This window comes from Eleutherodactylus coqui, chromosome 10 (assembly GCF_035609145.1).
Source record: "Eleutherodactylus coqui strain aEleCoq1 chromosome 10, aEleCoq1.hap1, whole genome shotgun sequence".
Lineage (NCBI taxonomy): Eukaryota > Metazoa > Chordata > Amphibia > Anura > Eleutherodactylidae > Eleutherodactylus > Eleutherodactylus coqui.
This window is the reverse complement of record NC_089846.1, coordinates 69251793-69266885: the sequence shown is the minus strand read 5'-3', so window position 1 is coordinate 69266885 and position 15093 is coordinate 69251793. Positions and strand designations below refer to the sequence as shown.

General features: G+C 46.3%; 1 protein-coding gene across 7 annotated transcripts in view; it reads left to right on the top strand.

The window, feature by feature from the left end:
- Positions 1-15093, top strand: part of LOC136580581 (G2/mitotic-specific cyclin-B3-like) — a 150283-nt gene that overhangs the window by 19274 nt on the left and 115916 nt on the right. For 4 of the 7 annotated variants that reach the window (XM_066581244.1, XM_066581239.1, XM_066581238.1 and 1 more), the window contains exons 2-3: positions 12476-12575; positions 12952-13035. In XM_066581244.1, coding sequence (XP_066437341.1) covers positions 12476-12575; positions 12952-13035 — 184 coding nt within the window. Of the gene's footprint in view, positions 1-7792; positions 8133-8199; positions 8221-12475; positions 12576-12951; positions 13036-15093 lie in introns of those variants that run through there. The other 3 variants (XM_066581241.1, XM_066581240.1, XM_066581242.1) reach the window with 3 other exon arrangements.

The window sequence follows — 15093 nt, the reverse complement described above, 5'->3', positions numbered from 1 at the left end:
GTTTATCTATCGCAACCAGGTACCAGATGCTGTTCCACCGCCTCCTCTCTAATTTTTGTCACTCTGTATAAAAACTCATTATTAATACAAAAGTGAGGGAACCTCCCCTCGACCCATGCATCTTGAGGAACACCATTCAACACAGTTACATTTTCAAAGGCATGCTTCAACATTGGGGTCATTACGTTGTGCAGACCCAAAATTACCCAGTGATACCTTGAGATCAGGGATCTGGAGTTCTGAAGGTAACTCATCTTCCCCGGTCAAACCGGGGAACAGCAACTTCCGATCAACAGCCTTATTGTCCAAAGCAACCTTGCTGTGTCCTGACGCACCGTCCTGAACAATGGGGTGCGACAGCTTAGCCCACAAGCTCCAGAATTGAGGAAAGTCTTTTCTGATTATCACTGGGTGGAGTAAGTTCCTCACCACCCCAACCTTCTGTACACAAACCCCATAGACAGTGCTTATAGACATATTGGAAACCGGAGAGCCTTTAGTGTCCCCATGGATGCATACCACCCCCAACTTTTCTCGATGAACCACCACATGTGGGAGGGAGGCAGAGATGAAAGTCATCAGGCTCCGCGAGTTCAACATGTTACCATGGGGCAGTTGCTGGTCCTCCTGGGGCGGCGGTGTGCGGGGTCCCACGGTCAGGGCACTTCCCCCCGACTTGTTGTCTGGGTGCCGGGGCATGGGTGCCTGGCTGGCATGAGCGGCGTGGTGCTGGTAGCGCGCGCGCGCACCTGTGAGTGCAGCTGCCATGCACGAGCTACCTTTTATTATGTTCTGTTAGGAGTTGGCTGTCTCCCTCTCTCTGCCCCTGGGCGGAGGCTTTTGTTTAAAGGTCGGACAGAGAATTGCAATCACTGCCAGTTATTGGTTTCCCTCAGTGTGATAGCTAGTCTGCCTCTCTTGGTCTCCTGCTTCTGTCATCTTATCTGCTATACTTTGCTATTATCTGCCTGTTTTTTCCATCTGCCTCACTTCAGCTTAGTATTGTTTGTGTTGGTTATTTACATCTGCCTTTTCTGTCGGTATTCTTCCTCCCTACCAGGTACGCCAGCATCTCTTTTTGGTCTCTTGTGAGAGTAGGGACCGCCACCCAGTTGCCCGCCTGGGGTTAGCCAGGAGTGAAGGCAAGCAGGCAGGGGTTGCAGGTGAGATCTAGGGCACCCAGGCTGGCGTATCAAGGGTAGTAAACCGTAACACAACAATGCCGCCATTTTTCTTGGAGACTGGTTGACCAAAAAAAGCGCAATTCTGGAATTGCTTGTTTTTTTCCCGATGACACTTCCCGATGCGGGGTAAATTTTGCATTACTGTGATATATTGGGCTTTTACAGATGCAGTGATACCAAATATGTTTTGGGGTTTTATTATTTAGATCCTGTTATTATGGCAAAGAGTGGGGTGGGGTTTAAACGTTTATTACCTTATATTTTTTAATAATTAATAAAAAACTTAAATTTTTTTTTCCTAATTCCCAGAGTGAAAAAGAATTTGGGATGCTTTGTTCGCTCCTACAGTATGATATAATTCCATAACATGGCATGGCTTGATAGGGAATCTGCCATAGCAGCCCTGGGGTCTTTCAGAAAGTCCCTAGCTGCCATGGCAACCATATGGCAGTGCAGGAAACCCAAACATCGATTGGGGCATTTAAATGCCACTGTCAGAATTAATGCTGGGATTTAAAGAGTTACCAGCTCCGATGAGTGTTGTGGCTAATCTGAGCTGTTGCATGAGTGGAGGTGTCAGCTGACACCTGCATTGTATGGAATGAGATTGCCTCACAATCCCCCTCCATGTATACCCTAAGGCTACAGGATGTAACCCTATTAACCCTTTAAAAGTTGATATATAAAATGAGGCAGCTCGGACTGGGCGATAATGTGTGTATCTCGGTAAAGAACTGTCTCAGAGATAGAAAGCAGAGGGTGGTAATAAATGGTTCATACTCTGATTGAGCCACCGTTGCCAGTGGGTGCCACAGGGTTCAGTACGAGGCCCCATTCTGTTCAGTACGAGGCCCCATTCTGTTCGATATATTTATCAATGACCCGATAGAGGAACTACACTGTAAAATATCAATATTTGCTGATGATACAAAATTATACAAGATAATTAATACAACAGGGGACAATGTACGGTTGCAAATGGACCTAGATAAGTTGGGTGCTTGGGTCAAAAAATGCAAATGAAGTTGAATATTGATAAATGTAAAGTTATGCACATGGGCAGGAGAAACGGATTTCACCAATATACACTAAATGGGAAACTGCTAGGGAAAAGTTAGATGGAAAAAGACCTGGGGGTACTAGTGGACTATAGACTTAACTGGAGCAATCAATCTCTATCAAGTCTTGCAAAAGCAAATAAAGTCTTGGGGTAAATTAAAAGAGGTATAGCGGCACACTATTAACCCCTTAACGCTCCAGGATGTATAGTTATGTCCTACAGCTTCAGGGTATGTATGAAGGGAGATCGCGGGGCAATCTCGCTCTATACAACGCGGGTGTCTGTTTCTTACAGCTGACACCCGGAAGCAACAGCTCAGATATGCCGCGCCACTCATCAAAGCTGTTAACCCTTTAAATGCTGCATTCAATTCTGACAGTAGATTTAAATGCCCTGACCAATGTTTAGGGGTCCAGCACTATCCCCTGCGAGAAGAACACAGGTGTCATAGCAGCCGGGGAGCTTCGGAATAGCCCCAGGGCTGTCAATGCAATTTGCATATCAAGCCATGCCTGAGGGGTGGCTTGATAGAATGCCTGTCATCGCAGTATAATGTAATGCTATGGTATTACATCATACCATAGGAGCGATCAAAACAGCTCATGTTCTTGTCCCCATACAAGGATTTCTGCACTGAGCAGGGGGTTAGACCAGATAACCCTGGAGGTCCCTTCCAATTCTACCATTCTATGATTAAAGAAAAAAAATAAAAATAGGTTTCAAAAAGTACTAATTATTAAAAAAGTAAAAAAAAGTTGAAAAGTTTAAAAAAGACAAACAAACTACCTTTTGCAGTAGTCCATAAAAGTAACGCACGCGCGGTGAACATAGTATGCTAGGCTGAATGAAGACAATGTCCATCTAGTTCAGCCTGTTTCCACCCCCCACCCCCCTTGTTGATTCAGAGGAAGATGAAAAAGAAACGAACAAGGCAGATGCCAATTTAGCTCCTTTGGAGGAAAGAAATTCCTTGCCGACTCCATAATGGAGTCAGAATCATCCCTGGATCAACGTTCCTACCTAACTCCAAGACCCGGATGAACAACTCCACTGGTCACCTAATGTCTATAACCTGTAAATAGAGATGAGCGAGCATACTTATTCTCATCCCTCGCCTCTATATCTTTTTTATTGCTATATAATAAAAACACTGGGCTTTAGACAAACCATAAATAACAAGGACAAAAAGACAAATATACTTGTACGTATCGCAGTATTCCAATGAGGGAGATTCTATATGGGACTATATTGAATAGTCTCAGGTGTCAAACTTTGTTTTGTTTTATTTTATTTTAGAATTGAATTCCCATGGAAAAAAGTCAAATTCTTCCAGTAATATCTAAAATCAGTCCCAGGTGTGGGGGAATTGTGATATACAAGCCGACTGTAGGTATAATACGGCTCACTAGTCCGCCCTCCTTTTTTTGGTTGGAGTGTTCTGGACTGATTTACTGGACAAAATATCTATAGTAGACATAAATTTAGCCTCAACATAAAAGATGAAGAATCATATCCTGATGATCGCAAGTGTAAGTGCGGTACGGTAAAAACGACCTCCTGTAAAGGGAGATCTACTGAACTAGATAGAAAAAATTCAGATGTAATTTGTGTGCTTCAATGCATTTCAGTTGGACCTGCAACTCTTCAGGAACCAGCTGGTCAGAGATATTAGAAATAGCTAATCATCAGGGCTGGAGGCTATGCTACTCTCTCTATCTATCTAGCCTAATGGGTATTGTCCCGTGTTCCTATGTCTGCTCTCACCTTAGGTAGTTTAGTATTTTGGTCAGCATAGATGACCTAGAATCTAGACCTGGTTCATTTTAAGCTACTTGGTTGAGGAGCTCAGATCTGGTCTATATTAGGCTACCTCTACCCGATCTATAGGGATCTCAGAGCTAGCTGTATGATAGTGCAAGGACTATAGGAGCTCTGTTTAATTTCATTAACAGAGCCTTCCTCTATATTATTCCTCAGGGTCACATTATCTGAACCCTCAGGAATTTATCCTTGAAAAAAAAAAGAGTGGGACAGCGCCTCTTGTGTATCTAGATGGTATTGTGGTAAATTACACACAAAAGGGTAGAGAAGATGTGCAATAGTCACAGGTAGAAGGGGAAAACCCTGTCCCAGGAAGGGGACATCAAAAGAGAGCATGCATGGAGAAAAATCTGGCGTGTGGATGACCTCCAGAAATGGTTACAGAAAGCAAATGAAAAAGATTCTCCTGCGCTGAGGGAGCCCCGTGATATACCAAACGTGACTGACTCAAATAAAATCAAGAGAGTCCGTGAAGTGAAAAGGAAGAGGGAACTCTCAATGTTACAATAAAATATATTTATTACACAGAGATCAGAACATGGATAAGGTGCAGATAAGGTGCAACACGTTTCGGAGCTGATACGCTCCTTTCTCAAGCACAAAAAAGACTAAAATAGAGATAGTGTGACATGCAAAATACATATAATGGGACATAAAAAAGGAGAGAAAAAAAGAGAAAAGACAAAAAAATATATATACATGTTAAAATACATAAAAAATTTTTTTTACATAAGTGGAAGGGAATCAAAAAAATACATAGACATATTATTAGAAATGTATCCTAATGACATAAAGCACGATGTTGTAATAAATGACAATACACAGGAAAAAGAAAAAAAAGGCAGCTTTTGATATATATCACTATATATACATATGTGTGGAAGATATAGAAATACATGACAAGGTATATACAGAACTGCAAAACTCATTTTCCTAGAAACTCCATACACCATTCAAAAGATTGGCCGTTGGCTACTAACAAGCTGTGGAACATATAAAGAGCAAATCGAGCAAGGGCATGTTTTTTGTTAAAGAGTTGTATAAATAATTAAAGGGGTTGTCCCGCGGCGAAATCAAAAACATTTTTTTCTACATACCCCCACATTGTGCCCCGTTAAAAACCATCCCGATGACGATGCGCAGACCAGCTCTCCGGCGCGAGCACGCCGGAGCGGCCCCATTCGACAGAGCAGAAGACCGAACAGCGCAAGCGCGTCTAAAGAAGCCAGAAGATGCAGAAATTAGTCGGAGCCATGGAGACGGGGACGCCAGCAACGGAGTGGGTAAGTGTATAACTTCTGTATGGCTCATATTTAATGCACGATGTATATTAGAAAGTGCATTAATATGGCCATACAGAAGTGTATAACCCCACTTGATTTCATGGGACAACCCCTTTAAGAAGCCTTTTGCAGCAGGGTAGTGCCTCAAAAAAAGGATAGAATTTGGATATTAGAGTTACTTACCGGAGTCTGTGTCACTCTGGCATACAGAGTGCACAGTCCGGATCCTTTTTATATCTCCATTGAGAAGTGGCAGGACGCCAGTTCTGCCGCTGCATCTCAGAGTTGGAGCAGCAGTGCGTCACCGAAAGTGACGTCAGCTGCGTTCCAAAGACAATGGCTGTGCGTTGCAAAATACCGGAAGTGATCGGGACCGCTGCGTCTCAGAGTTGGAGCGGCAGTGTGTCACCGGAAGTGACGTCAGCTGCGTTCAAAATGCAATGGCTGTACGTTCCAAATACCGGAAGTGATCGGGACTAGCTGCTGAAAGGCATTAATCTCTTTGTAAATGCGAAATATTATCTGTATATATAAAAGAGAGGAAACAAAAAAGAGCTCTATTGAGAATCAGGAGCCCTAATATAAAGTGGAAGTATTTTTTTTTATAAAAAAGGGGGAGTATTTTTTTTAAAAGGGGGGGATATTTTAAAAAAAAATCTTTTTGCATGCTATTTGTGATAAAAGAGGAATATTTAAAAATCCCCACCTGCTGAAAGTGCTGGATAGCAGTGTCGGGGAGCCAGCCGGAGGACGCGTGTGAGTGGCAGACAGGTGAGTACTTTTTTTATTTTTAACTACTTGAAGATTTTCTGAGAGGGGTTATATTTCAAGCCCTTCCCCGAAAATCATAATGCAGGGTTTGCCACACACCACTGCTTTCAATGGGACTGGTGGTAGCGCCGATCCCATTGAAAGCAATGGGATAGCATGCTGCACTTCTGCCACAGCTGTGATAGCTGTGGCAGAGGATTCCTTCATCCCCGCAGGAATGAAGGAAACTCCTGCCACAGCTATCACAACTGTGACAGAAGTCCGCGGTATTCTCCGTATGTTTTCAATGGGGCTAGCGCTGCTGCCGCTGGCCCCATTGAAAAGACTGTCGATATTCCGGCATCTTTCTTGCGCTGTGAGGCGAGTGTTTTCACTTGCTCTTGCAGCGCAAGATAGAAAATATCGCCAGTGGGTGTCCGCCCTTAGGCAGACCTCATCTGGAATACTATGCCAGTTCTGGGCACCTCACTGTGAAAAAAAAAAAGAATTAGGGGTCCTTGAATGCAGAGATAGAATATATATGGTGTAGATGTAATTGGAAAACCTGCAGAATTAGTGTGATATTATTTATACTGTGTTGAACGTCGTTAACATATAAATAAAAACTCGCCAGGAATGCAGATTTTGTTAATCTTGCCTGTAGAAAAAAAGCGATAAAAAGTAATCAAAATGTTGTAGGTTACTAAAACTGGGTCAAATGACAACTAGAGCTGCTATAGGAGTCTGGGGAGAGTGGGACTACAGAAGGGGACACTGCTGGAGAGTCACACATCCCCATCTTTGGCACGCCCCCTAACAGTTCCACAACTTTCTTTGTGGGGACCCAACAGCTTCCTTTTAGAAAATAAACTTTAGTGTAAGAAAATGTGAAAACATAAAGTAACTGCACAAAGTGAGTGTGGCTGGAACGGTGCACACCCCCAAGGACCACCAGTCATTCCACATACTGAACGCTGTAAAAATGAAATCCAAAGGACAACGGTGGAAATCCTCTCTGTCCCCGATCCCCCTAAACAACATTAATTTTATTCCACATGTTGTATGAACCCCAAAACCATGCCATGAAAAAATATAACAAGCTCCACGTGGCCGTCCGTGGAGAGGTTAGACAGCCTCAAGGAACAAGTTAGTTGGTCACTAAGGTGCAAAAAAGCTGCGGTCACTCCAATGGGAGATAGAACTGCCACTAGAGCGCCCCCTATTGGAAGGCAGCATTCCTGTAAGTCAGTGTCAGACCGATTCACAAGCCTTGTGAAAGTGACTGGGAATATGAGCCAAAGCCAGAGGGAAGAGATGACTGGGGACAGACAGCTGTTTGGAGGTGCTGACTGTGATGTGGGTTGGGAACACTGATGAGGGGCAATCACCACAGAATCACCACATGGATCCCATAAGTCACTTTATACTTTCTAAGAGCTTTTCATCCCCCTCCCGACGCGCACGCGCGCGGCCCCCCTGTCCTCGCATTGCCGAAGCTGCTTGCGGCGCGGAGGGGGGGGGCATTTAAACTTTTAGGGCACGCACACAAGAGCTGCCTTACAGCATTGTACTTTACGAGCACGCCCCCTCTTCTTCAAATGTCCCCGCCCACGCTTCCTCTGATTGGCCCCGATTTTCGAATTTCCGAAAAACATTTCGTCGCTACGGCAAAAGTTAAAATACAGCATTTTGATTGGCAGAGCAAAAGCCAGTGGGAAATAGTTGGCGGAATTCGCGAGGTTCAAACGGTCGGGAAGAGACGTTGTGTCTCTGCGCGTCTGTGCTGAGACTCCCCGGATCGTCCGGCAGGCAGCTGGAGAAGGCAGGAGCGCTGGCGGGCTGTACTGAGACTCCCGGGACCGACCATCAGGCAGCCGGAGAAGGCAGGAGCGCCGGCGGGCTGTACTGAGACTTCCGGGATCGTCCGGCAGGCAGGTGGAGGAGGAGGAGGAGGAGGAGGACGAGGCAGACGCAGAAGCGCCGGCGGCTCGCTTTGTGACTGAAGCTGGTAGAGAGGCTGAGGACTCCCGACGGGTAACATTGTCCGCTCATCGGCGCCCACCCCCGGTGACACTGCAGTCCCTTTCTTGTTCGCTCCGTTTCTTCTATTGGACTAGTGTGTGTATGTATATAATATATATAGCCACCTGCACATGGGGCTCCCATGGATGCCCCGGCCACAGGGAAAGGCCGCCTGCACATGGGGCACATTGAGCAGCGGATTCTGCACTTTTCAGTCGATTTGGGCGATCTGCTGCTCGATGTATAAACTTTTTTTCTCTTTTTTTTCCCCCCATGATTCCTCTCTCCATACACATCACGGATTTTATTTGCAGCCGCTTCGTGCCGAAATAAAAGCGCAGTATGCTTTATATTAGAGCAGATATGCAGGGACGGCTTCCATTGAAGTAAATAGAAGCTGTCCCTGCCGCCGCACTTCTGCAATGAGCATTGCATAGATGCGGAAAGCTCTGTACCGCCAGCGGGCATGGGAGGATTCCGTGCAGGGTTTCCCACACCAAAATGCTCCCCCTGTTCCATTCAAATGTGCTTTATAGAACGCTCAATCCGCTTGCAACAAACTCCCAGCTATCCATGACCCTCCTATCTATCGCACCTCTACGAACGTCCAGTCCGCCCGCACCCAATATTTCGCCGAGACCATCCAGTCCTCCCTGTTCCCTATCTCTCTCCTCCCTTAACCTGGCAGCCAAACACTACCACACCACCCTCACCCATGCCCTGGATGAAGCGTGACCCGAGCCGTCAATCGCAGACCACGACGACCTTGGCTCGCGTCCCAAACATGCTTTTTCCGGCTGTGGAGAAAATCCAAGGTGCCTGCAGACTTCCTACAAATTCATGCTTAAGGCTGCCTGTCCACAAACGTTTTTACATTGTGTTCCCCGCAACGATAATCTGTCTGTGGGGAATTAATGCACAATTTTCATAGCATTGCTATGGAAAGCGCAGCCCCCCTATCCACAAGCGGAGAGTCATAGCAATTCTCTGCTCGCGGACAGCAATTCGCAGCATGCGAATTGCCGCAATTCTCCGCGGTCAGCCTATCTAACGCCTCAACTCCCTCCAGTCTAGTTTCCGCTTTCTACACTCGACTGAAACTGCCCTCACAAAAGTACCAAATGACTTGATGAGAGCAAAGTCGAGTGGTGACTACTCCCTACTAATCCTCCTTGACCTGTCTGCTGCATTTGACACTGTCGACCATAACCACCTTCTCACTATGCTCTGCTCTATTTGTCTAAAGGATGCTGTTCTCTCCTGGTTCTCCTCCAACCTCTCTGACCGCTCTTTCAGTGTCTCATTTGCTGGCACTATCTCCTCTCCACTCCCTCTTGCTGTTGGTGTACCCTAGGACTGTATTATATCTTGACGCCACCGAAAGTAGTGGTGTCTATCTTCCCCGCAAGTGTGCATACATCTTTGCCTAGGCTTCAGGCTTCAGGATTAGGGATTACTGTTTCTCTTTGCCTTACTTTACAAGCCTCCAGCCCAGTCAAAAAGAAATCCATGTGCTGCTAGTAGGATCTATATGAAGTCAGGCAATCTGGAGCTAGGGGCGTTCCTGCATTCTGAACTCCTAGCTTCCTGGTGGGGTCAAGATATAATAATACCTCATGGCTCGGTCCTTGGTCTCCTTCTCTTCATTATCTACATAGCTCCAATTGGACAAACCATCCACAAATTCAGCCTCCCGTGAGATCTCTGAACCATTCCAACAAAATATCACTGACTGTTTATATGCTGTTTCTAATACTTTTTCTCAAACTTAAAGGGGTTGTCCCGCGAAAGCAAGTAGGGTTAAGCACTTCTGTATGGTCATATAAATGCACTTTGTAATATACATCGTGCATTAAATATTGGCCATACAGAAGCAAGCGCGTCTAATCCAGGCAGAAGAAGGCTTCGGTCGGCGCCATGGAGACGGGGACGCCAACACCGGAGGGGGGAAGTATATAACTTTTGTATGGCCAATATTTAATGCACGATGTATATTACAAAGTGCATTTATATGGCCATACAGAAGTGCTTAACCCCACTTGCTTTCGCGGGACAACCCCTTTAACCTCTCTAAAACTGACCACCTTGTCTTTCCGCCTTCCAACCAACTTCCCTTCAACATCTCCATTCCAGTGTCTGGCACAGTCATAACCCCCAGACAGCATACCCATTGCCTTGGGGTCACACTGGACTCTGATCTCTCCTTTATTTCCCCCCCACATCCAATTTCTGGCCCAAACATGCCACATGCACCACAGAAATATTGCTAAAATACATCCGTTCCTCACCACGAACACGCAAAAGATACTCATGGTCGCCCGCATCCACTCCCGACTTGACTACTGCAACTCGCTATTTATTGGCCTTCCCTGCACCAAACTTTCTCCACTCTAGTCCATACTAAATGCAGCAGCTAGGCTTATTTTTCTATCCAGCTGTTACTCGGATGCTTTATGTCAGTCGCTGCATTGCTGCCCATCCATTGCAGAAATAAGTTTAAACTCCTCAATTTCACCCACAAAGCTCTGCCGATCCACCATACATTACCTCGCTTCTGTCTGTACACCACCGAGCCCGCACCCTCTGATCTGTTAACACACTCAGACTAAGGCCTCATGTCCACGGGCAAAATAGGATTTAAAATCCGCAGCGGATCACCCGCATGCGGATCCGCATCCCATAGGGATGCATTGACCACCCGCGGGTAGATAAATACCCGCGGATGGTCAATAAAAGTGAATTAAAAAAAAAAAGCATGAAAAAAAAACGTGACATGCTCCATTTTCGTGCGGGTCTCCCGTGAGTACGGCTCCCGCAGGCTTCTATTGAAGCCTATGGAAGCCCCCCGCATCCGCGGGAGACCTGAAGTAAGAATAACTTACCCGCAGCGGACCGGGCAGTTCTTCTCTTCTTCACGGCCGGATCTTCTTTCTTCGGCCGGCTGCGTGCCGAGCACATCCGCCAGCCGAAGAAGGAAGATCCGGCCGTGAAGAAGAGAAGAAATACCCGGTCCGCTGTGGGTAAGTTAATTCTTATTTTAAGTGCTCATGTCCACGGGGCGGGAGGGACCCGCTACGGATTCTCCATGGAGAATCCGTAGCGGGCCTGATTTTTCCCCGTGGACATGAGGCCTAAACACCCCTCTAATATGGATGGACCTCACATGCTTGCCTCTAGGACTTCACCAGAGCAGCATCCATCCTCTGGAACGCTCTACTCCAAGGCATACGGACAATTCCCAATGAACGAAATTTCAGACGCGTCTTAAAAACGCATCTGTTCAGGGAAGCATACCAAAGCCCCTGACCTCGTCCTCCGCATACGCCCCTTTAGTCATTTGGGTGGCAAAAAGAACAAAAAAGCATTTTTAAGTGTTTGCTGCTTGTGTGGGTCGTTATGGATGCGCTGATGCTAAACAGGCGTCCTTTTAATTTTTTTTATTTACAAAAGAGGGCACAAAGGGGTTGTTTAATGTTTGTGAATCGTTTTTACTTTTTTTTCCCCTACCTTTTGTATGGGCCTTAAGGCCTCTTGCCCAGGGCTGGATCGGATTCTGACTGCGAAATCCGGCAGTGGAATCGGACCCGGAGCCCCCTAGAGACCCTATACTCGCCTGTCCCAATCCACCGCGAGTGTCTCGCCTGATGTGCCTAGGCAGTGCAGGGCATGATGCGCTGGTGCTGGGCTATGAAGCGGATCCCCATGATACTTCAGCAGTGCCCACTGCGCAGAATATCGTGGGACAGACTGCTTCCATTGACTGCAATGGAAGCCATTCGTGTGATTTCATTTTACTTTTTCCACAAACAATAGAATATTGCTGTGATTTCTCTCCCATGAGCGGAAAATCCCGGTTGACTTCCGCTCGTGGGCAGGGAAGAATCTTTTAACACAGCATGTCTATGGATGGACATTGCTGCGGAATTCGCAGCAGGCGTCTGGCTGTGAATTCTGCAGCGATAATCCATCCGTGGGCATTAGCCCTTAGAGTACATACGATTTTATGATCTCTCAGATAATCTCCTGCAGTATTTTTGTACTGCAATGTATTTAGCAGTCTTTTATATGAGAAACTATGGCCACCCACCCTTCCACCTTTATTTTATGGTGGAGGGTTAATGACGTCACAGAGCCCCCCTCTAACTCCATACCTGCCGCGATCAGCGCTGATAGTGGGAGAATGATTATTGGTCACATTTTGATTCTGAGCCAGTACCGTCCATATGACATAGACCCCTGTTTTATGGTATGGCGGAGGAAGCCGGAGGCGGGGGGAGGTTGGGCGTATAGGGTAGGTTTTAAAGGCAAAAGTATGTTAGACTGCCCCTTTAAGTAACACCCTTTTTGTTTTCCAGGCCCCTAAGAATGTTGCCTCTACGTGGCACTCGGCCAACGTTGTCCAAAACTTTGCGCACAGGAAGGGCAATTGCAGTGGAGAATGTTCAGCCTGAGAAGGTATCTTCCACCATCCATCTGCTAGTTGTTGTTGGGTTTGTTTGTTGGGTGTGCGGCATGAGCTTGTAGAGTGCAGAGACAGGCCCTCTTTATTGGTAGTGCCAGTGACCTCTTCAGTATTGGTAGGGGTGCAACGGAAACTAAGCTTTCCTTCCAGTCTTAGAACTCAGAAGTGCACATGTAGGTCCGTATCCGCAGGCGCATGCAGGACATCTAAGGGTGGTGCTCTGTAAACCCTTCCTGGAGCAGCTGCTGTAGGTTGTTTAGCTGAAATATAAATGCACAGAATACCCAGAATACCTCGCTCTGCTGCTTGTAATGGTGGAAAGTTAGCTTTCGGCGCAGAGCTTCATGACTGTTTGCTCCCTTTACATAGGAGGATTGTGTGCAGACCAAGCGGTCCCCATCATCTCCCCAGGGGGCAGCAAAGAAGAGATCGGCTTTTGGGGACATCACTAATGTGAGTAAGCATTGGAGTCCGTTTACACTCTTATGACAACCGCATGGGGAATCCTCTGAATTTCCAGAAGTTGGCCCTCCTGCTGGGAGCTGTGCTTGATGCCCATTGAATGCTTATCTCTGCCGAGGGGGCTGTCCTGGGACTACAGTGACCACAGAGGGCTCCGCTGCAGCACACCCTGCGATGAGTGTTTAATATTGTGATCCGGTCCCACTGCAGGAAAAAGTAAAAACCTCAAAGTATGTAATGGAACATTTACACGGGTCCATAGTCACCTGAATAATCGCTGGGAGTGACTATGGGTGATGGCCCCCAAAAGGGCCCTGAGCAAGAAGCCCCCCTCAGTAGTTGGTCGGCTTCAGCTCACTGGCATGCAACGACTAATGGGCAGCTCTGTGTAAACAAGAGCTGCTCAATCTTTGAACTGTGAAGATAAGGGGTGGCAGGAAGAGGAGCGATTAGTCCTGAAATGTCTGTCGGGTGATTTTTCACCCAACACTCGTACTGTATAAAGGTACCTGAAATAAGACACATCCCCATCCAGTTCAGCCTATTATTCCCCCCCCCCCCCCATGTTGATCCAGAAGAAGGTAAAAAAAAAAAACTGAGGTAGAAGCCAATTACAATTTCTTTAATTCAGGAAAGCAGTATTAAAATACAACCAAGTAAGATACAGTTAACATATTAAGTCTTACTTCAAAACATACCGAGTAAGTAGCATCATATTTAGAGCCTGAAAATCCAGAATGTATCCACTCGACCTGCCCCCCACCATCCCCCAACTAGGGGACTGCATGGTTCTCTATAGAGGCCAACAGTCTCATGCTCAAACATATTTGGAGGCGGTATGCCCCTCTATCTGCAGTCTTACTGAACCGCATCCATCTTAAGGGTCAGAGATGAATTTAAAGGGGTTGTCTCACGAAAGCAAGTGGGGTTATACACTTCTGTATGGCCATATTAATGCACTTTGTAATGTACATCGTGCATTAATTATGAGCCATACAGAAGTTATTCACTTACCTGCTTCGTTGCTAGCGTCCCCGTCGCCATGGATCCGTCTAATTTCGCTTTCTTCTGGCGTTTTTAGACGCGCTTGCGCTGTGCGGTCTTCTGCCTGGTGAATGGGGCCGCTCGTGCCGGAGAGCTGGTCATCGTAGCTCCGCCCCGTCACGTGTGCTGATTCCAGCCAATCAGGAGGCTGGAATTGGCAATGGCCCGCACAGAGCCCACGGTGCACCATGGGAAAGGACCCGCGGTGCATCGTGGGTGAAGATCCCGGCGGCCATCTTGGTGAAGGAAGAAGTAGGAAGAAGGAAGATGTCGCAGAGCGGGGATTCGAGTAAGTAATATGTATTTTTTTTTTTTTTTTTAACACATCCATTGGGGTCTATGGAAAAAAGAAAAAACCCGTTTCGGCGCGAGACAACCCCTTTAAGTTCTATAAAGTTTCCACTAGGCATTCCGCTGTCTCGCAGGAAGTCCTGCTTAATGGCGTTTATCACCATAGAGATCTTGTCCCTGAAGACGGCTTGAAATGCACTAATGTGTTAGCTGAGGTTTCATTTTCCCCTAACTAGAGAGAAATATCATTACCCATGGGATGAGCATCAAGGATTGTAGGGGTTCAAACGCCAGCCCAAGTTCAATGTGCACTGATGAAAGCTCCACAACACTGGGTGAGTGGTCCTAGACCAGAGATGGGCAACCTTTTGAGCTTGGTGTGTCAAAATTCACCAAAAAACCAAACTCTACTGGCGTGTCACTTTGAGGAAAAAAAACATAAATTTCTATATTTATAGTTTAAATAAAAATGTATATATACTTACTACCTCCACCTCCTGGAAGCTCCGCTCCTCCTCTTCCCGGCACCTGCTGCCTGACTCCTCCTCCCCAGACACTCTCGGAACCAAATAGTAGGAGACGAAAAGAATGTGGAAAAATACTGGTGGGGAGGCGCAACCCTTTAAGCTACTAGAAGATAAAAGGTCCAATATGTAAAAGTGAAAGCACTTCTTTTTTTATTTCACAAAATAAAAAACAGCAGTTGAAAACACG